This window comes from Onychomys torridus, chromosome 5 (genome assembly GCF_903995425.1).
Source record: "Onychomys torridus chromosome 5, mOncTor1.1, whole genome shotgun sequence".
In the NCBI taxonomy this organism is placed as follows: domain Eukaryota; kingdom Metazoa; phylum Chordata; class Mammalia; order Rodentia; family Cricetidae; genus Onychomys; species Onychomys torridus.
Window position 1 is genome coordinate 74918456 of NC_050447.1, and position 24138 is coordinate 74942593.

Genomic DNA, 24138 nt, shown 5'->3' on the forward strand with positions numbered 1-24138 from the left:
ATATATATATATATACACACATATATACATACATACATACACACACACACACACACACACACACATATATATGGGTTTTAGATATGCCCTGCCTTTAGGCCTATGGTGACCTTAATCAGAACACCAAGACTTTGAGCAGTCATATTGCTGACTGAGCAGGATGGCAAAGAAGGAGAGTCTCTGATACTTGCTCACTTATGCTGGCCTTTTGATCTTGAGATACCTGAAGGAGAGAATGAGGCTGGGCAAGGAACATGCCTGGGGACTCAAGTCTAGCAGACATACAGACTTGCTAACTGCAGAGCAGTACAGTAGTGAGACTTGGCAGCACGGTGCCTTTGTTGGATGGAAGGAAGGGCAGTTTCTCGATCTGCAGACTGGTTTACTGTGAGCCTCACCACTGTTTCTACTCTTGCTATCTAACTGATAATTGGTGATCTAGTTGAGAAGATGCTCCATTGTTTCCCACATGGTAAGGCAAGAATGATCCTTCTATGAAAGGTCCTAAAAGGTTGGAAACATGGGCTTCCCACTCTTTCCTCTTGGGTCTTAGGGAATATTCTATGGAGGTGCTCTGCTGGCCTGGGTAAAGGGCAACAGAGTGAAACCATTCCTCTTACCCTTCAAATGTGGCACTTCTCACTTGGACATTTGAAGAATACATCTCAGCCTCACTCTCACATTCTGCTGTTATCATATTGTAGCTGGAAGTTTTCCTGTGTCCTGCCTGGTCCTGCAGCCTCTCAGACCCAAGTAAACACATAGAGGCTTATATCAATTATGAATTACATGGTCATGGCCTATGGCTCAAATTTCTTGCTAGCTAGTCTTATAACTAAACTCAGCTCATTTCTATTAATGTGTATGTTTCCATGTGTTCCGTGGCTTTAACTGTTGGCCATTACATACTACTCCCTGGACGATGGGATGGCATTTCCTCTGCCTCTGCCTTTCTTCTTCCTGTCTCTCTCCTGGATTTCCCGCCTACCTCTAAGCTGCCTTGCCATAGGCCAAACATCTTTATTTATCAACCAGTCAGAGCAACACATATTCACAGTGTACAGAAAGACATCCCACAACATCATATATGTATTCTTCATGGATTGTTACTGAAAGATGCTGTGAGGAAAGTTGGAGTTTGATGCTGCCTAATCTACCACCTTCCTGACAACACTTTGGCATGTTCTTTTACCATCTATATTAATTGGCTTATTTCTTTGAATGGGAGGACCATTTGAATACACACAAAGATGCCATAGTTTCTTTACTAGCAATTGCTCAAAGTTATTTCCTGTACAAAGGCATTTATTTACTTACTTTTTCTCAGCAATAAATTCTGTAAAATTATTTTATTACTATAACTTTCATCTAAATCAACCAAAAGGTAATAATATAGTGGACTGTTAATGGGGAGTGGATAAGGGCCTTTGCAATGGGCCCTTCTCACTGGAAAATTGTCAGTTAACATAAAGTTCAAAAAAACCTTTTTAGATGATGTCTTCATATATCTGCAGGTAACATTAACATTTACTGCACACACAGTCATCTTTAGTTACATTTTCATGATTCAGAAGAGAAAGATGTATTCAGTTCATCAGGAATTTTATTTTCTTTCCTATTATATGTTATACTAAGAACACTTCTATTCATGCAAGGTTTTTAGAGTAGGAATTTATTTTCAGATTTATGACTTAACATGAGTTGTCATGATATTTTGAGGTTATAAATACTGTATTTTGCATTTTTGCATCAAGGAGCAAGTTTTCAAAACATAATTACTGTGCAAAATTATAAATGTACGTGCAAAAAGTAGAAATTGTCTTAGAAGTGCAATTTTAAATCTAAGAGGTTTGTCTAGATAAGGTTAAGTACAAAAGTGTTTCTTCAGTAGGATCAGAGTTAACTACTTTTAAGACTAATTGATTCTTGGAAATATTGTAGAAACAGATGAAATGTGAGGTGTTTCATGTGTAGAATTTCCTTTGCTATTGCTTCAAATGCAAAGTGTTTCATGAAGTGACTAACAGAAATATTTAACAATCTAACTAGCCCTGGTGACATGTCTCAGTCTGCCAGGATGCTTCAATGCACACATGGACTGAGTGGCTTAAATAACAGACGTTTATTTGTCACAGACCTGGAGTCAGGAGAGCCATATGCAAGTGTTAGGTTCACTGTCAAGTGAGGACTTTCTTCCCAGTTTGCAGATGGTTGTTGCATCTACATAGGCATACTTCTATCATCTCTTCTCCTTAGAGCCCATTCCTCCTGTCAGTTACCTCCCATAATTTCTGCTTCCACATACCAATGCATTATGATCCAGCACCTCAGTTTGAAGTGGAAGGCACCACACAAGTATAGAGCACAACAGCGTTCCACAATCAAGCCATATAATATTAAGCATTAGAGGCTTGTGTGAAGCAAATGAGAAAAATTATATAATTTTTCAGAATCTTCTGAATAGGATGTTTCAGTCACATGATCAGGTATATTTTCATGGAATCAATTTATATGTTAATTACATTCTAGTACAAAACCCAACCAAGGGAAATTTTGGAACATGTCAAAGTATCTTCCAAGGTCACCTAGAAAATGACTAATAATAGCTAGAAATGTAATAAGCAAAAAGACTAATGGAACATACACTTTTTGTTTTAGATAGAAAATAATTCCTTGAATAGGCTCACAGCAATGCATTCTACAAATTACCCCAATATTATGAAAGTTAATAAGTTAGAAATATGATTGTTAGAAATAAGAATTGGAGGTGAGATAGCTGAATGGGTAAAGCACTGGCCACTCAGCCTGGTGACCAGAGTTCACTTCTGGAGCTCCCATGGAGGAAGGAGAGAACCAGCTTTGGCAGGTTTCTCACTGATCTCTACACATATGCTATGGCAAGCACATATCCACACATATGCACACATATAAATAAGTTAATGTTTACAAAATTGAAAGAAGTGGAAATCATGCCTGTAATGCATTTAATACAGAACAGTGGTATCCCAGATCAGCTGAGAAATTGTCATAGTTAATTATTCCAGCTGATATGTGCTCAGTACTTATGAATACCAAGTGCCTCTTAGCACCTTTCATTCAGTAATTGTATCCAAATAGTAGGAGGTACTGTTTCCCATTTTATAGACTGAAAAGGGGCAGCTGAAATAAGGAAAATAAAACACCAAAATACAAAGTGCTGTGCAGCAACAAATCTGGGTTTCACACCAAATTAGAGTTCTGTAGCCGTTGACACTAAATACTATCTAACACTGATTACAGACTGTATGCAGACCATACATGTGTACAGGGCTGTTTTGTGACATTGATTTATTTATCTGTTCTATTCATAAAAAATACTCCTAAAATTGAAACACTAAATGTTAAAATGAAGCTATAGTATTTGTAGCTTTGAATAATCCATTTTAATACTTTGAAATTATACTTCATTTATTTATTGTTTGTGTGTGTATCTGTGTGTGTTTGTGTGTATGTATGTGTGCACACACATGCATGTACATGCATCAGAATGTGTGTGTGAAGGCCAGAGGACAACTTTCAACAGTCAGTTCCTTATACCACATGGGTTTAAGAAACGTACCTCAAGTTATCAGACTTGGGCGGCAAGGGCTCAACACACAAAAACATCTTGTCAGCTTTTAATGATCAGTTCAGAAAGTGAAGGAAAACTTCTCCTTCATTATTCTGGGTAATAAATCCTCATGATGTGTTTGTTGAAGGTCAGTGACATATAAATAGACATGGCAAGGCCTTCTATGTGTAAAGTAAGAAGATGAAAATCACACTAAGTTAGAATATTTAATTCAAATGTTGCAAGTATCAAAACATCACAAGTAAAATGAAAGAAGAAATATGTCTGCAGCATACCTGACAAATAATTATGTCCCAGGTCCATAAATTAAAAAGCACAAAAGCATTCCATTACAGAAATTTCTCCAGAGTAAATGTTCTGAAAATGCAGGTCATGAGCAAAGAGAAATGACCACATGTAATGAAGCGATCAGTCTCACAGGAAGCATAAATAAGAATTGAGAGCACAAAGCTGTCAATAGCTTTTAAATGAAATAAGTATACATAATTCATAGGGAATATATTGTTGGCAAAAAGTGTGAGAAAACATCACACTATTAGTGCAGGGATATTTTGAACTTTTACTTCTTAGAGTGACACTTTTGAAATAGTAAAAAGAATTATAAAAACATACTCTCCAAATGGTGATTTCATTTTTAGTAATTTGTTGTAAGAAACAAAAGTTTATATAAACATTATTATCTACTTTATAACATTATCAGTTGTGATAAAGGTGGTGATAACCAAATTATAGGTTAATTAAATAACATTAGGTTATTAATTAAATTAACATTAGGTTAACGTTTAAACAAATCATGGTATATCTATTCTGTAGGCATTTGTGAATATTTTTTTCATTTTTATGCTATTTAAAATGAGCAAATGCATGTTATATGATTACAAAACAATTATAATCAATACGTGTACCTAAAAATATGGAACACCACTGCATGGAAATAGTATGTGGCGATGTCTATATGTTGGGATTACATTTGAATTTTTTCCCTTTTCACATATTTATGTTTCTAAAATGCATTTTTATAGCCAGAATCAAACAGTACTTTTAGACTATTGAATAAGGAGCATTTTTATTAGCATTGTATTTATTCTATAAATGAGAACAAGGTATTGTTAGGCACATTGGCAGAGTAACAGGACAGCCTTTCTCTCATATATATTTCTATTTGTTGTCCTCAAAAATACTAAAAAGAGGCTTGGTTTTCCTTTTTGTTGAAGAGTCTATGTGGGAACCAGCATATAAAATCATAGTATTGGGTAGTAAAGTAGTGTGTTAGAGATTTGTTAGAAAAAGAGTCAATATAAGAAGAAACACATTAGTGTAACAGAAGCACACCCTGCCCTTGTCCATTCCTGCCTACACTTAGGACCTGGCAATTATCCTTTGCCATACCTGCATATATGGGTGAAAAGAAGTCTGCATTTTCAACTCTCTTTGGGAGTAGAATGCTAGGATGCTCTCTTTGTGTGCTGCTGCTCAAGGCTACTGTGCAGCACTCACAGCTTCTCCTGTCTGTGAGCTTTCTGTCCCATGAATGGTTGTCACTAATGGACTTCGTCTCCCAGCAGTGATCACAGCCCAAAGGTTCTTCTGTGCTGGTGTACTTTGAGTACGAGAACTCATCTATGGACTTGAACTAGGCTCCCCTTTAACCTCTGTCAGTGGATAAGAGATGGCTTGGTCATCACACAGCCTCACATGGTTTCCAAAGACCAAGTCTTTTGTCTTCTCAAGCTTGAACTTCTAATGTACCTCCTTCATCCCTGTTCCCATCTCTCTTGGCTTTCCTCTCCATTGCAATTTTTTCCTTTTCTAAATCTAGTCATATAGCATTAAGCCTACATCTGCATCCTCCAGACTTCCCTTTGTTATTGGCGAACTCAAATTTATGTAGTCATATTTGAACAATGCCCATTTCTTCTTACATTTCTAATGTAATTCCTTTAACTTTCCCGGAGGCAATCCTCAGAACAGGGTGCTGCTAGGCGCTGAAGAAAATTTAAAAAATAGTTATTAAGTTTTCAAGATTCACTGCTAATATCAGCTTCCGTGAATATTCTTAGAGCATCTGTCAGGTGAGACTCAGATGATAGGCAGGAACACTGAGATTCCATCTTCAGTGTCTTTGGAAGGGTCATGGAGAGCTTCAGAATACAAACCCAGGTCTGATCCTGTGCATAAGTGACTTGAGGGAGAGAAAGCCTAGTAGATCTAAATGATAGGCTCTGAGGCAAGATCATTTGATGAAAACAGTCACGACTTTTAAAGTTATTTTTATTTTATGTGCATAAGTATTTTGCCTGTGTGTGTGTGTGTGTGTGTGTGTGTGTGTGTGTGTGTGTGTGTGTGTACCGCATGAGTGCTTGATGTCAGAAGAATACAAAAGAGGACATCAGAGCCCTTGTTACAGATGGCTGTGGGCTACCACTTCAGTGCTGGGGAACTGAACCTGGGTCCTCTGCAAGGCCAGTAAGTACTTTTAATCCTGAGCTATCTCTCCAGCCCCAAAGTCTGTCTCTCTCTCTCTCTCTCTCTCTCTCTCTCTCTCTCTCTCTCTCTCTCTCACACACACACACACACACACACACACACACACACACACACACACACACAGAGTCGGGGAGGGGGAGCTAAGCCTGTAATTCTTTCAGCCAACACAGGTATAACCATGGAGTCCACCAGAATATGGAGTGAAATGCTATGGTATAACTACATTATGGAAATATTTCTGTTTGGCTTCACTGGAGGCCACAAACAGAGACTATGCAGAATCATTTCCTTAATTTTGAAACTTTGAATTTAGGTCTAAATCACAGTTTCTGTTTGCTAGACAAAATGTTCAACTGGTCATTCCCAGATTTCAGAACCAAATGACCAAAGGGAGTTGTAGTTTTTAGATTCATAGGGCTAGGGCTTTTCTAAAAACATTTCTATAGAAAACACTTAAAATTCACTCAGTATTCGCTTCTCTCTCTCTTTCTCCTCTCTCTCTCTCTCTCTCTCTCTCTCTCTCTCTCTCTCTCTATATATATATATATATATATATATATATAGATTCAAACTTATCACATAATTTTATGTGACCTAATTGGCCATTCCATGACAAATAACAAAAGCAAGCAACTATCTTTTGTCTTAATGCACAGAATTGCCAATGTCATCCAGTATTAATATCTCTGCAGACCCTTTGGATTTTAGGAGCGAGTGATAATAATCTTAAAGATATTATCATAGAGGAATAATCTAAGTCACTTGGCTACTATCATCAATGTAAAGAAAGTAAAATCTAAGGGCAGCAACCTGTATATATAGAAACAATGACTGGAGTTCTGACTTCTACTATTTTTTAAATAGGAATTGCTCCATTTGTTTGAATGCTATTTAAATTTCATGTGTCAGTAAACCTCAGAGGGTATCATAAAATATAGCAAATTTTCCAAATAAAATTACCCACTAGTTATAGCTGTTAGAATATGCTCAGAAATCTCTCTTAACCTATGTTTCCTTTCCATAAAATTCAATTTTCTTTATTATGTACCTTATTACCTCCCAAGTAATTTCTCCAATTTTCTTTTTTTCTCCCCAATAATTTCAGATTTGTTATATATAAATTACAGAAACTCTAGGATGTTTCTTTTAAGGTGAATTAGAACTGGAAGTGACAAACTGATATGGATTCAGAAAAATTTCCAGATATCCAAGAATTATAAGTGGATAGTGGATAACTTTGCCTTAGTTAATGTTTCATTGCTGTATAGAGACACAATGGCCCAGGCAACTTATGAAAGAAAGCATTTAGTTGAGGGTTTGCTTATAGTTACAGAGGCTGAGCCTATGAAATTATGTCAGGAGCATAGCAGCAGGTAGGCAGTCATGGTGCTGTAGCAGTAGCTGAGAGCTTACATCTTATCTGAAAGTTAAAGGCAGAGAGAAAGAGAGAGAGAGAGAGAGAGAGAGAGAGAGAGAGAGAGAGAGAGAGAGAGAGAGAGAAACCATGCCTGGCATAGGCTTTTGAAACTTCAGTGACCTACCTACTCTAACAAGGACTCACCTCCTAATCCTTCTCAAAACAGTTCTGACCAACAGGATCAAGTATTCAAATGTACGAGCCTGTGGGGCCTATCTCATTCAAACCACCACACATGTCAACTAGTAATAAATATATGAATATTTGTTTTATTTGTGCTGTTTGTTGGAGCTAAATGAGCATTTCAACATGATTATTATTTCTATGCTAGTTTATCTCTTTCTTCCAAAACTCTTTTTCTGGAAAGTGAGTTGAATTGAATCTTGCTCCCCCCAAATCAACCTTAGAGTGCACTTAACTTTGAAATGACTTATTTTCTTTTTGTTTTTGTAAATGTGTCTATTAAAGCCCATCTGTTGTTCACAAACAATCTTCACAACATCTTTCTCACGTTAAGTAGCACAATCAGGGACTTCTCATTCTGGGCAACTTTTGAATGACTGGATGTTGATCCACAAATTTGTAAGATATGAATCATTCTGTTGAATATAGTTTGCTAGCTAGAATTGTTTCAGAGTTGTGAAATGGGCAGTAGAAATATGAAGGACATTTTGAACATATGAAATTAGCATTGGATTAGTGTTTCATCTCTGAGTATGATTTGTCCAGCTTCTCTAATATTCTGAAATGTTATAAAAGTAAAAATATTTTCTGTATCAGGGCAAGAAACATAGGTTGCTCTATTTCTAGAAGAATGCTTCTCAGAATCAGTTGCTACTAGGGAGATTTAACAACTACCAGTTTACTGATTGGCTGGTGAGTGATAACAGAATGTTAACTCAAAATGGATTGATTAAAGCTCTACAATAGGGCTTAGTTTATTAACCTTGGAAGAAACAGAGATAAAGCTTTGGTTATGGGGGTATAAATTCTTACAAAAATAGATGTCAATTTCTTAAAACCATAGAAGCACAATTGCCATATGATTCAAGAATTTCACTTCTGGGTATATAGCCAAGAAAAACAATAATGGGAAATTGAACATGAATTTGTTCCTCCAAGTTCATGACACTATTATTCATAATAGCCCAAAGCTGAAAGCTACTCAGTGTCCTTAGACAGTTGATTATTTAAATATGATGTGGAGTGTGTGTGTGTGTGTGTGTGTGTGTGTGTGTGTGTGTGTGTGACAGTTGATTGTTTAAATATGATGTGGAGTGTGTGTGTGTGTGTGTGTGTGTGTGTGTGTGTGTGTCTGTGTTTGTGTGTGTATCCCACTGATAATTAGCCTCTGATAAAAAGCGACTCTGATACATGTTATAGCATAAGTCGATCTTGAAGACATTATGCTACATGAAATATGCTAGTTACAGAACAAGTGCTATGTGATTCCATCATATAGAATAGACTAATTAATAGAAACAAAGTAGATTGACAACTTCCAGGAACTTGTGGTGGTAAGAAATGGTGATCGTTTGATGAATCTAATGTTTCAGTGTGGTAAAATGAAAAGCAGTCTAAACTGTATGATGATGTAACAAAGGAAAAAATAAACATCACAGGCTCATATGCTTAAAATGATAAAATTTAGACCATGCAAATTCATATTTTCCATAATACAAACTCATTGAACTGTGCTTCCAAGAACTTTTAGGGAGAGAAAAATGAGCTTTGCTGACTTAAGCCTAGGAAAACTGTGAAATATGATTTGCTTTTGATATTTTCTACCTTATCTTGCTTTGCTAGAGCTAGCCTCATTCTTTCAGTGTGTTCTTTCCTCTGAGAACATTATATTCTAATGATTTACCCAGACAAACTTTCCTGAATTCGTCTTGAGTTCTGGGTTATCTGATTGTACTCACTTTGGTCACAATTAAAAAAACTATTGCTTCCGATTTTCTCAGAAGCATGACTGAAACCAACTTTGATAATTTTTTTTTTTTTTTTTATGCTGTAAAAGACTGACTCTGTGAGAGATTCTTCAGAAATTCCTTAATGATCAAGTCTGGTATTGTGGAAGCTGATTCAACAGATAATTAGGGATTCCAAGAAATCTTTGAAACACAACATGGAAGCTTTCTCCCTCTCTGGCTAGTGAAGGTCTGACCTTTGGCTTCATAAAACTGAAAGCAATGAAATGAGTTTCCTAAGCTGACACGAACAGACAGGAGTTCTACAAAACGCCTGTGAACTTCGCTGCTCATTATGTTGTCCAGATGTGATTTAACCCACACAGTGCATTGGTAGCTGTATTAGCAGCAGTCTACATAGTGGCAGATTTTAATAGAGCAAACAGTTTAAGATTTGAATGCCGAGTCACATATTGAATTAGAAAACAAAGCAGCCACAATTTAATGAAATTCACAAAAATGGTTTAAAATGTGCCACCCTATACTGGTGGGAAAATGAATACTTATGAAAATTCTGGATGCCTTTGAATAATCCAGTAGCTTATGATTGCTTTTTCAAACAAAATTAGTTGAAAATGTGTGCTGATTAGATTCATTTTATAACAAAAGAACTCCCATTGAGACTATTCAGAGGGAGAAGATGTTTTGTTTAGCTATTTTTCTCTAGCTTTAACATGCCCAGAAATCATCATTACCTCTGTGTGACAAAGAACAAAGAACTTACCAAACTGAACATGAACTCAGCAGTGGCATTGAAGGGTGAAGGTAATCTCTTGGTATTAAAACAATGTTTGCCACCTCTGTGAGAATGTGTGCACATTTATACACATAACTGCTGAAATGTGGAGACTAAAAGAACAGTTTTTAATTATGGATCATTGTAAAAATTGTTGGAAACCAAAATAAAATTTGAAAAATGACAACATATTTATGCAAATACATTCAAAATTGAGTGGATAACATACAGTTTTGTGCTGATTAAAGACAAGGATATGTTTTGAGAAACGTCCTGTTAGATGATCTCATAGTTCTGTGAATATCCTTGCATATAGTTGCATAAACCAAGATGTGATAGTCTATTGTCTGTATATATTGTGCTAATTGAAATAACCACATTATATCTGCCCTCGGTACTCCCCTGGGTAATGAGAATGTGGAGTATGGCTGGGCAGTCATACAACTGACTACACAGCTTAGTTCAGTGTTTGTGCAACCAGATAACCTACAGTTTTCAGGGCTTTGTAAAATCATAACTTTAGCTTGGCATAATTCAGAGACTAACGTGATTTTTGCTTTTGGATAGAACAGTGTCAACTGTCTATCAAAGGATGGTTCCCTAAGGTTGGCTAGAATTAGTGACTTTTGTCTATAACTTTAATAAAAATAACATAAGAACTAAACTAATTAGGGTGAAGGCTTTAGGAACTAGAAGCAAGAAGAAAGTGTTCCAATCTTGTCCCATCCTCAGTAGCTGCCCCAATTTATTAAAGTTACTTAATATCTAGAAGACATCATCTCAGATTTCTCTTCAGAGAAACCCAGTGAACTGAGGCTGCTAGAATCTGAGCCGTTGTAAGGGCATGCTTAGTGCAGAGATGATGTCAGTGAGCACTGAGGATTCCTGCTAGTGTAACAACACTGCTCTTTAGCAGAGTCTTCCATAATAAGGGAGCTAGGAGGAGGAGCAGTGAAACACAGCATTGGTAAAAGAGACACTTCTGCATTACCTTCTCATTCTCATAAACGATGTCAAGAAAATGCACCATTAACACAGTTATGACCAAATCATATTTACATCTGAAAAAGTGATTAAATGAAAATCATTGATTTGTCACTGAGCTCAGTGAAATCCAGAAAGCATAGTCACTACGGCTAATGCAGCTAGGCAGAAAGGCATTCAGCAAAGAGCTGCCGTTGTTTAATGGTAGCAGTTTGAGGATAAGAGTCACTGTGAAGCTGACATCCAGGGAAGGTGCTGTTTATACTCAAGAACCTTAACTTTTAGGACATGACATTTCCTGATGTTGCATAGTAGAAAAGAGAATATTAACCTACTCATTTTTAGGTAAACAAACAACAACAACCAAAAGCCAGTCCTCAAATCCTTCTGTTTCTCCCAAGCTTCCTCAATCAGTTGTACCTGAAGGGGAAGGGGACCCAGAAATACCTCTGCAATGATAAAAGCACCAACATTTACCCAATGCTGAGACTGAACCAAAAGGCTATAATTAATTTCAAAAGTACATACCATAGTCAGTTGACTATTAATCAGGGAGGCTTTTATGATTGCTCTTTGAAACCTGAAATTCTGCTGTCACCAGGTGTCAGGCAAATCAATACTTAGATGAAGGTGTAAATGTAATAGTAACCCTTATGTTTTATGGTATCTCAATATTGTAAAATATTGTTTATATATAATGTTATTTGATCCTCACAGTAGTAATTTGAGGGAGACAAGGTGAGCTGTTGATATCCTAATCTTACAAGTGAAGGAAAAGCCTTTCTGCATTTGGAGGATTTGGCAAAGTCACTCAGTTAATGGTACCTCAAATTCATAGGATAGTCCAAGTTCTATGGCTCTGTGAAACATTCTTCTCTTTGAGTGCATGAAGGTTTGTATTTTGGTAATTTATTAGAATGTCATGTGCAAGAGGATTTTCAGGAGCAGAGTTAGAGCTGTGAAACACAGTTTGTTTTGTTTTGTTTTGTTTTGTTTTGTTAACCTTTGAAATCAGATATATTCTTTAATATGAGAGAAAGAAAGTTGTGAAAAGTATTTTTTTTTCATTTTTCATTAGGCCAAAGTTATGAAAGATGTGATTTTGAGGATGGGCTCGACAGCATGACACAAGATCAGAGTCTGCTACCTTGGAAAAGAAGAAGTGGGGTGATTAGTCCTTCACCTCCATTCTGGGACCACAATGGCAATGTATCTGGTAAACACTTTGAACTTTATTTTTGTTTCAGTTACATGATACACTTTGCAGTCCACACCATTATTTTGTTATCATATATCAATTGCTCTGAGTTAATTAACTCAAGAAAGATTCAATTATGATATTTCTATGCAGCAAATAATGCACTCTGATCACATCCACCACTTTGTTACCCTTCCTTCTACACTCCTTTTCCTTCCCTCCTTGTCTTTCATATTCTATCCCTCACCCAATATTCTACATGTGACCTTTGATTTGAGAATTTGGCTTATTTCACTTAAGACATCTCAAATTCTACCCATTTTACTGAATATGGGATGATTCTCTACTCTATGGCCAAATCAAATTTCACTGCACATATATACCATATTTAAAATCAATTTATCCCAGTACCAAGCTCTTTTTATTACTATAGCTTTATAGTAGAGTTTGAGGTTAGGGATCATGATGCCAAATATGTATACTTGAGCCCATTTTATAGCTTATCTATTTTTTAATAGTGCCTAAGTAAACATAGGTATTTATATAGGCATCTATAGCTATCTAAACTCTATTTCTTTGTGTATATGTGCTTGAGTAGAATAGCTGTATAATATGACAGTTCCACTTTTATCTTTTTCTAGAACCCTCATACTGATTTCCATAATGACCAGACTACTTTGTGTGGTTGAATATACTATTTTCTTCTTAGTTATATTTCTTTATTGATTAAACCTTTATTTTATTCTGTAATTGATTAGAAAAGAATCTTTGTTGACATTTTTACATGAAATTTATATATTATTTAAACCCTTAAAATATTTCTGATTCTTAATGTAGCACAGGAAAATTTCATGATGTAATTCCTGGCACCCCAATAGGTCTATTTAGCGTATTCATTTGGGAAGCTAAAGCTCTTTGGACATTTTGGGGAAGTTATTAATCTGAACATGTTAAAACTACACATTAGGAGGTTGAATGTCTTTACTTTTGGCTGGACTAATTTCAACTCTGTCTGGTAGTACTTTGTTGCAAGTATTTCTCTGTCCCAACCAGCCAGCTCCCAAATCACAACATGGAGACTTATTAATTATGAAAGCTCAGCCTATAGCTTAGGCTAGTTCCTAACTAGTTCTTATAACTTAAATGAACCCATTTCTATTAATCTATGTGCTGCCATGTGGCTCATGGCCTTTACCTCTCCTCCTGCAAGGCTTGATTGTTCTCTATCTCTTAGTTTTTCTGCCTTCTTCTTCCCAGTATCCTCCCTGCCCTGAAAATCCTGCCTAGCTCTTGGCTGTTCAGCTTTTTATTAAACAAACCCAAGTGACACATCTTCACAGTGTTCAAAATAATTATTTCACAACAGTGCTTGCCTAGTTAGAATTACTAGAAAGCTCTGTGGATTGTCCCTTGGCTTTCGGGATATCTCTGGGGATTAGATTTTCATTCAGTTCTTTATTCATTACCTAAACAACTTCATTCATCCAACATTGTGTGTTTACTTTACATTAAGTAATTAAGTGATTACCTTCCATTAGAATGGGCAAAATTCAACTCCATATATGCATTCAACTAGTCTGTTTCACAATATGAAGAAAGCTAACATATATTCTGGTGTTACTAAAACCTGCCTTTTAAAAGAAATAGGTGACACTTTCATTAAATAAAAACAATGAAATATCCAGTTATGGATATTGCTATGGAGATCATTTAAAGCTAGCAAATACTCAAGACTTACATAAATGTAAATCTTAGACTTGTGGATTATAATAGGCATTTCATTTTCTAGCTATTTTTATGTCTCAGTTCTCTGCATTTTAAGAGCAGGAATAATGATACTAAATTCATAGAATTAATTTAAGAGCAATGTGGACTTAAGAGCTAAGTGACACATAGTTGTTAAAAGTTTATCATAGATGATCTGGTACTCAATGAAAGGCAGATGTTCCCATTTCTGGATGATGTTAGTGTTATTAACAAGATTCAATTTTGTAAATTTTGGGTATGATGTAAAAATATTTTTGTTTAGAATCTTTAATTATTGTTAGAGACAAACTACCTTTATTGCAAGAAGGAAGCAGTTTCACAAATAGGACCAACTGCTACTACAGCACAGTAACCTCACTAGGTTGTGATGGGTTTAGTCATGGCAGAGCTTGATACTCACTGACTTGGATGCTGAGGGTGTTTTATTACAATGTCATACAAATTATTTATTCAGAACATTTCTCTTTTGGTGCTTTCCTCTTATTCTTCATTGTACACATGGACTCATGTGTGTGTGTGTGTGTGTGTGTGTGTGTGTGTGTGTGTGTGTGTGTGTTTATTCTTCCCAGCCTTACTCACGGGCACAGTGGTTGCTATTTCTTGAGGAGTGTGTTATTTATTCTTACACTAGCCCTCTCTTGAGCTAGGTAACTTGGGATGCTCTAAACCTGTGTCTCTCTTCTTGTCTTTTACTTCCACTTCTCTTTCTGTGCATTTTTTCAGTTCGGGCATATGTATACACATCTACCCCATTTCACCTCCAACTCCCTGTGTATCATCAAAATATCCTTTTTTCAACTTCATGTCTTCTTTTTGTATGTATGATCATCTACTAACTTCAATTTGTGCAGCTAATATGTATTATTATGAGGCCATCTTTTTCCCAGAGCACTATCAACTGCCAGCTCCTCAATTACAAATGGGGCCTGGACAGCACCTTCTCCATCTATGCTGGAGTTTTGGTTGGCTTGATCTTGTGTAGGTCTTGTCCAAGTAACCACAGCTGTGTGTGTTCATGAGTGCAATAACCATGTTACATACAGAAGACAGCATTTCATAGCACTCTTCCCTGTCCTTCAGCTTTATTCATTTATTTCACCCCCTCCTATGATGTTCCTGGAGGCTTGGTGGAGGATGGGGTCATGGACAGGTGTTATATTTAAGGCTTAGCACTTGCAATCTCTTATTAGCATTTTGGTTAGTTATTAGCCTCTGCAATGATGTCTGCCCAATACAAAAGAAGCTTCTCTGACTAAACTGGAGAGTACCCCAGGTATTTAAAAGTCAATTTGGCAACATGACCATTTAGCAAAATAACACTAGCAGATTCTATCATAGAGCCTATGACCTCCTCAGCTATTGACTTTTGACCAGGATTACAGTACCAGGCATGACTTTCCCTCTTGTAGAACAGGCCTCAAATCTAGTCAGAAAGTGACTAGTTATCCAGTAATGTCCATGTTACTTCTGCACTACTGGACACATCCTGCTGGCAGGCTGGTATTCTAGCATGTAGGGTCAGTTCTGGTTATGGCTACTGGTGCTCTTTCACTGCTTGTATCCTACATAGCACTCCCCAGCACTATAAAAGTTATCCAGAAGTAAGCAAGTTTCTTGGTTGGTTTGATTTATCTGTGTCCTATAGTCACAGTATGTGGTGTCTTCAATATTAGAGTTTTACCATCTAGTTGGGGTAGGTAATAGTTTATGATGTTTTGGATACTCCTAGGGCCTCCATGCCTGTTTTAGTTAGGGTTTCTGTTGTTGTGGACAGATACCATGACCACGGCAACTCTTATAAAGGAAAACATTTAGTTGGAGCTGGCTTACAGTTTCAGAGGTTTAGTCCATTATTATCATGACAGGACATGGTGGCATACAGGCAGACATAGTGTTGGAGAAGGAGCTGAGAGTTCTACATCTTGATCTGTAGGCAACATGAAGTAAAATTTTCCACACTGGAAACAGTTTGAACATATGAGACCTCTAAGTTCTCCTCCATAATAACATACTTCTGCCAACATGGCCATACCTACTCCAACAAAGCCACACCTTCAAATAGCACCACTCCTTATGGGCCAAGCATTCAAACACATAAGGCTGTGGGCGTAATACCTATTCAAACCACTACATTGCCCAATAACTTGTATCCCAAGGAGGTATTCCATGCCTTGCACTGTGATTTTCATTTAATAACCCATGTCTTCTGGGAGCCACATTGTCCACCTATGCAGGGTACATCCAGTCCAACTGTTTAATTTTTGAAATTATATGCTGAAATTTTCTTACTAACTAATAAGTTTATCTAAATTACTTGCACATATCTTTAGTTTTATCTAACCCACCAACTGTCTTTTCCTCCTTCATTCTCAACTTCGTATCCATGCTTAATCTTTTGACCTCTAGTATTCCCCACTCATCTTTCATGTCATATGCATTCCACTATCTCTCCCATTATATTTTGAATTGGACTATGAGATAGCAGACACTGTGTGGCCTTTGCATGCATTCTTCCTTTGGGTTTCCCCTCCCTCCACCATGCAGTCTTCTTGATAATCCCATGTTCCTTACTGCTTAAGCCTACCTACCGCTACTATTCCACATCTCTAATTTAATTTTTACCCATAACTTACTCTTCCCCTCCCTTAAGTCATCCTTTCCTTAAATATCTCTTTCTAGTTTGCTGGCTTCCACTTGCACTTCATACACCATAAATCATCTTTATTGCTGCTTTCTTTCTAGATTCTTTCTTAGTGTCACACATGGTTCTCCTAGTGCCCTTTCTCAGTTTCCAGCCAGCAGCCTCTCTATCAGCTTTAGCCATACAAACTACCAGAAAGTAAAGCCTATCTTTAAGCTAGTGTCTGGAGGATTTTCATTTGTTCTCAGTGTTTTCTCATTGTTTCTACTCCTTAAAAACAAACAAACAAACAAAAAACTATATCTCTGTTTATGTCCAGAGATTTGAGCTTTTAGATTTTTCTTTCTTTTTTAGATTTCTTTATAATCTTTTTTAATTCTTCTCTCAAACAATACATCCTGATCACAGCTTCCCCTCTCTCCACTCCTCCCAGCACTGCCCCACCTCCCCTCTTCCCCAGATCCACTGCTCCTCCCTTTTCCTTCAGAAAAGAGCAGGCCTCCCAGAGATATCAACCAAACACTGTATAACAAAAGTAGGCACAAACTTTGTCCTTTGGTATAATCATGTCGTTTATCTCTGGGTTTTTCATTTTAGTGAATCCCAGCATCTCCAAGTCTGCTTCATGTTGTTGTTGTTTTTTTCCAGGGCATGAAAACAAATATCCATGCTTTAAGACTAGGCAGTCTGCATGATAGGCGGAGTGAGTTGGATTGTTTTATCATGAAGAATCCATGGAAGAATGAGGAGAAATCCCTCATGATCACTCTATAAATCATGGTTTTGCAGCTTTATGGTTGGAATAGCTATTTATATAGAAATCAGGGAAAATGAATATTGATTTATTAGTTTCCATGTTATTTCAAAAGCTCTTTATTGAGCATCTGTATTGTGTTAATACTGCTCTGGGGCCTAACAGTACAGTGGAAAAGAGCATAGTTCTTCTCCCCAGAGAACATTCAATCTACTGACGAAAACAAACCATATGTTTGTGCTTATGAGACAAGAGTAAAATATCTCATTCAACAACCATTCTTCTGGCTTCTTGTGCATATTTAAAAATCTCACTCACAATGGGACAAAGATAAAGTTTGTTTGTACATATATGTGCCAGGCAGATATTGTTTGGTAGTATCTATATTGCTTTTACCCAAAGAAATTTAAATAGAATGATTCATCTGTTCTAGGCTTCTGCTTGCTTTTTGTTTAAGGGTTCTATTTCTCGGGCTGTACTATCTTTGTCCCAATTAGTTTGCTTGGTACTGCAGAAATAGACCTAACTAACACTGAAGGATTTAGCATAACTCTGTCCCACTAAGAACTTAAGAACTTAGGTAGTGGGGTCAGTGAGATGGTTCAGTGGGTAAGAACAATTGTTATACAAGCCTGAAAAATTGAGTTTGATCTTCAGAATCTAACATGAAAGGAGGGAATTGAATGACATTCTGTGACCTCCACACATGTGCCATGGCATACAAGCACTTGCCCACATATACACAATAAATAAATCAAAAATAAACAAAACAGAACTTAGTCAGTCAGTGGGCTTTGTCAGTAGGCCATAGTTTTTCATCCACTGGCATGTTCCATAAACAATGAAGACCCTTATGTCTGACAAAATGGCATTTTAGAAATAGAGGAGTATGGTAGTTTAAAAGAAAATGGACCCCAAAAGGAATGACACTTGTTGGAGTAAGTGTGGTCTTGTTGGAAGAAGTATGTCACTGTGGAGGTGGGCTTCAAGGTCTCATATATGCTCAAGATAACACCCAGTGTCTCAGACCACTTCCTGTTGCCTGCCTATCAAATTGTAGGACTTTCGGCTCCAGCACCATGTCTGGCTGCACACCACCATATCGCACCATGATGATAATGGACAAAACTTTTGAAAATATAAGCCACCCCAACTAAATGTTCTGCCTTTATAGGAGTTGCTGTGGTGATGGTGTCTCTTCACAGCAAAAGAAACCCTAATGAAGACAAGGAGTAAATGTATCTATTCTTCTAGAAACACAGTGATAATAATTATAGTGAAATTAAGAAAGCAATTCAGTATAATTAGTATATAGTATCAAAATATGTTCCCATTATGTTAGTAAAAATGTGAACTGTAGCCATCAATATAAATGAATTACATCCTAATTCAGTATAACAATCACCTTTATTATGCTATTTTTAAAGACTCATCTAGATATCGCATAAAAGAACGTATTTGATTATAGAGTAGTTATTTTTTATCAATGGTGGATATATTTCAAGATCTCAGAGGGTGACTGAGACTGAGAATAATATATATTTCCCATATATACAGATTTTTGATAGATTAAAAATAATAATGAAGCAGAATCTTATACTATTTTTTTTTCCTGGTCCTGTGATAAAATACTCTTGTAGTGGCGAAGTCAGGTGAGCAGGAATCTTAGGCAACTGACTCTCTTGTATCCATGGCCAGGAGGAGACAGCAGCGAATGTTTGTCTATCTCCTTTTCATCCATTCCAGAACTCAGCCCATGATATGGTGCCACTCACTTAGGGTACATCTTCCTACCTCAACTAGTGCAATCAAGACAACCTTGCAGGCATGTTCCCTGGTGAATTTCTGAGAGATGATTCTAGATTCTTATTGACTTGGCAATTCACATTAACCACCATAATAAATATTGTCTAAAATTACAGTCATTGGATTTTGGAATTTTCTACCTATTATTTCTTTTGCTGCAGTTTGCTACAGATAACTAAAGCTACACACTGAAAACCTTGGCTAAAGGAAATGAATATTGGAATCACATCTTTTTCTTAGAATAAATGTACAAATAGAGTATGTTTGTATGGTAAAATGAATGTTTTTCTACCAGTACAGTTCCTAGTATGATATTGCACTATTTCCAGAGTTAAAAAACTAAAATAAATATTATATATTATGTACATTCAAATATACTTATATTAATAAATGGTGATTATTCTTACCACAACTGAGAACCTTTTATTCTTCAAGACTATTATGTAAGACATCATGGTCAATACAATGACCTGTAAAAAGGCTGTTATTGTATGCCATCATATCATATTTTTAAAATGCTTAGAAAGCATGTGTGTGTGTGTGTGTGTGTGTGTGTGTGTGTGTGTGTGTGTGTGTAGGTGCCCATGGAGGCCAGAAGAGGACATGAGGCTCCCTGGAACTCGAGTTATAAGTGGTTTGTGAGCTAGAAATGGAACACATATTCCACATATTTTCTGAGCAAACAGGAGATGTTTTTGACCACTGAGCCATATCTTTGTTCCCCCATACATTGTTGTTGAGTTGTCTTTGGTATGTATGTGTGGGAATGATGCAAATATTTATATTAAAGTGAGGCATACTGTGGATTACTGCAAATTTCTCTTGGACTAGAATCAAGTTTGATTCTAAAAGGGGGAAGACCTTTGAGAAAAAGCTTTAAAGTCATATTATAAAGGGCAAAAAGGGGAGGACAGAAATGACATGTATAGTGAAGAACCATATGAAGGCCTGGTGGAAGTAGTTGATCTATTTAAGGAATGACATAGAAATCAGCTATATATAAAATGTATTTTTCTTGAAAATGAAGATTAGGCTATGCATGAATGTTGAGGATGTCCTGTCTTACATCACATGAATGTTTCTGATTTTCTCACTGCTACTGTATCTCTCTCCCATTTTCTCTTCTGGAGCTGAGCACCCTCACAGTTGACTGTCCCATGTGTGTCCTATCTAGCGAGCAACAGTGAGTGGTGAAGGTATGGTGGGAGCTAAAGAGTACCAAAGTATTTCAAGAGCATGCATATTTAGAACTTAACAGTTCCTTTTTCTTCAAGTAATACTTTTAGGAAAGCTCAAATTTTTATCATAAATTCTTATTGGCAAGCTAATGATATATGTGTATGCACATTGTGTGTGCTTATGCATTTGAAGAGAATAAACTATACAAGGTTTTCATAATTTCCCCAATAATCTTGGCAGCTATTAAGTATCAGGGAATAGAATATCATTTTATTTTTCCATTTATTTTATTTCAAATTGCTCTATATGTCAATGAGGGGGTTAGATATGACAGCTTAGATACATAAATTAGCTGATATAACATCAATGTAATGTCACCATATAACCATAGTAAAGAAGCTGTCAGATAACTTAAACATGGGAGCTAAAAATGATTCTTGCTCTGGTTCTTTATTGCCGCGTAGAAATAGTTCTCTTATAACTTGCTTGATTTTGGTAGGAATTGTATCTTCATGGACAAATGGCTTGTTTGCTTATTAAACTTATGTGGATCTGTATTATTCAAATGAATTGAGCCATAAGTGAAAAACAATCATACTCAGTGGAAATATATAAACTCTGTAATAGTATATTGTAGTGAATATAATAATTTTTTTTGTGGAACTGAGGATCGAACCCATGGCCTTACGCTTGCTAGGCAAGCACTCTACCATTGAGCTAAATCCCCATCCCTGAATATAATAAAAATTTAAAAGGTTTACTTTTGAATGACAACCAGCAGTAAATTAGGATGGAACTGTATCAAATACGATAGCAGAGAAGTTTGCCAGTTGGATTGATTGGAAGAACTAAGCAGGTGTCAATTGTCTGTCTGTGTTTTTAGAGCATAGTCATAAATACTCCCTTGAATTTTCTATATCCTATTAGTCAAAAAAATATAACAGCAATCAACACTACATTTATCCTTTGTAAACTCTGGCCAGTACCTGAACATGTTGCATAAGGAGTAAGAGAAGCATATTATATCCACTTGGTCCTAGTCAGCAGAATTTTAAAGATTCCTACTTTAGCAATATTCCTATGCCCTACTTCTTAAATAAGGCACAGGTACTGCTGTGAAAGGAATTTGTAAACATAACTAAGGTCACCAATTAACAGGCCTAAAAATCAGAAGATTATCCTGTACCACTGAAGTGGGCCCAATGCAATCTTACAAGCTAATAAAAAGAAGAGAAATATGGGAGAGAGAGAATAGAAGGGAATATCTGAGAGATTTAAGGTTCACAATCCTGAAATCATGCATGGATGGCTGCAAAGGTGGAGAAAAGAAAGAATAAAAGAAGGGGTAGAGTAGACTGCAGCAGTGGAGAACTAGGTAATAGCTAGCAAAGGTTCAAACAGGGGCCTCAGCCTAACTGCATAGAGGAGAATTGTGCTAACAACTTGGTTGAATCTGAAGGCAGATTTATCTCCAGAGCAGAAGTACATCCAGCCAGCCCTTTAACTTTAGCATTTTGAATATCTAAGCAAAGACCAACTAAGTTATCCTGAGTCTGGACTTATAGCCCACAGGAAGGGTGAGATAATATATTTGTGCGCTCTAAGGCCACTAACTGCAGAGTGTGTGCTGCTCTAAGGTCACTAACTGCAGAGTGTGTGCGTTCTAAGGCCACTAACTGCAGAGTTACTAGAACAGCACTGACAATCGAGGTCTGGCTGAGAGCCACACCTCCCACATCCTCGGATTTTAGGGAGAGAAAATTTTATAATACCCTGATTATTCATTCATGCTTATAATTAGCTTTTCAACATCTATAAAGTTTCTTTTACTTGGTAAAGCCAAAATAAAATAAATAAAACCTACATTTGAAGTATGAAGTTTTCATTTCTTGACTCCACCTGAACAATTAACAGCCTGATTTTATGACAAATCTTTGAGCTGTTCCTTCTCCCTTATATGATACAAATTTCTCTAATTTTTCACATTCAATTTCCACATTCTTGTCATGATTTCCATTACTTTTCTTTCTTTTTTTTAAAAAAAGTCCAGTGTTAGGATCAATGGTGGTTTATTAAGACCACTTACCTCTCCTTTCATATCTATTATAATTATTTAAAAATAATAAGATAAAGGGGACAGGGTCACAGGGAGGAATAAGGGGAGGGATTAATAACACTAAAGACCTTTGAAAAGTAATATGGAATCTTACTACTGTAGAAGCATCCTAATATATATATATATATATATATATATATATATATATATATGTATATATATGCATATATACACACATATACTCATATTACATATACAAATATTTATGTATACATATATTCACATATGTGTCATAATATATATTATATCATAAATGTCATAAATGAATTATCTCTGTTGACCAGTAAGATACCACAGACCACTAAATATTAGGTCATTGCCAATGCTTTTGGTTATCTTCCAGAACTTGACAGCAGAACCTACTGCTGAAGACAGCACAAATTTGAGTCATGGTACATGGATAGGTCCAGCTGACAGTTATTTTGAAGTTTCATCCCCACTGGCTAGCATTCATAGTGCATCAGGGTGCTATATATACTGCAAGAAATTAAAGGTAATCTTCAGTTTTACACAAATGTGAACTCTGAGAGCAACAATAATGACTAGCCAGCAAGACACGCTCACCAGTGCAATAGTGACATGAACAGCGTGGGAGTAAGAAACCACTTTCTGATCGGATTCAAGTTGCACTCCAGAAGATGAAATCCACATCTAGCACCAAGATAGGAGCCAAAAACCTGTGGCTAGTCAGGCCCTAGGGGAGAACCTACTACTATGATTCACATATATGGACATATTATTAAAATAACTCCTAAAGACATAGCATTACATCTATAGATTAATAGATTAATTAACCTCTCAACGCTCATCAGAGAAGCTTCTATTTCCAGCAGATGGTAATTGAAACAGAGACTTCAGAATGTTCTACCCTTTTGGGCATCTATCTCACAGCCTCTCCTCTCCAGGCTCAGGAATCATTGAGGAAAAGAAGACTTTGGTGGGTTGAATGAAAATGTCCCTCACAGGGCAAGTATAACAGAATACTATCAGATCTTCCATCAGAACCCAATAGCTAGGTAAGCATGTGAAGATACAGTTCATGCTCTGAAAGTAAATCACCAACAAACAAGAGTGCTACACCCAGAGAAGGTACCTCTCAAATTGATGAAGAAATGAGGATATTGAAGGAAAAGAAACACTGCACATAGAGGAAAAGAAGCACTCATTCACACTCAGGAGTCCCATAAAAACACAAAACTAAAATAAATAAACACACAGTGCCATAAAATAAACACAAAGGACCTGTAGGGCATAAAAAGAGAGCAAATATAAATAAAATAAAAATAAGAAGGAAAATAAAAAGTTTTAGAAGAAAAATAATCCCTAACACAACATTATCAGACCAGGAACCTCCAAAGATGCCATTGAGTACTTTTTCTTTTCTTTTATTAAGAAAACTTTTTTTATTCATTTTACATATCAAAGATCTCCCTCTTCCCTCCTACCACCTCCTCAGCGTCCCCCTCCCAACCC

General features: G+C 36.5%; 1 protein-coding gene across 1 annotated transcript in view; it reads left to right on the plus strand.

The window, feature by feature from the left end:
* Positions 1 to 24138, plus strand: part of Malrd1 (MAM and LDL receptor class A domain containing 1) — a 594884-nt gene that overhangs the window by 7893 nt on the left and 562853 nt on the right. The window contains exon 2 of the mRNA XM_036188969.1: positions 12283 to 12420. Within this exon, the coding sequence (XP_036044862.1) occupies positions 12283 to 12420 (138 nt within the window). The remainder of the gene's footprint in view (positions 1 to 12282; positions 12421 to 24138) is intronic.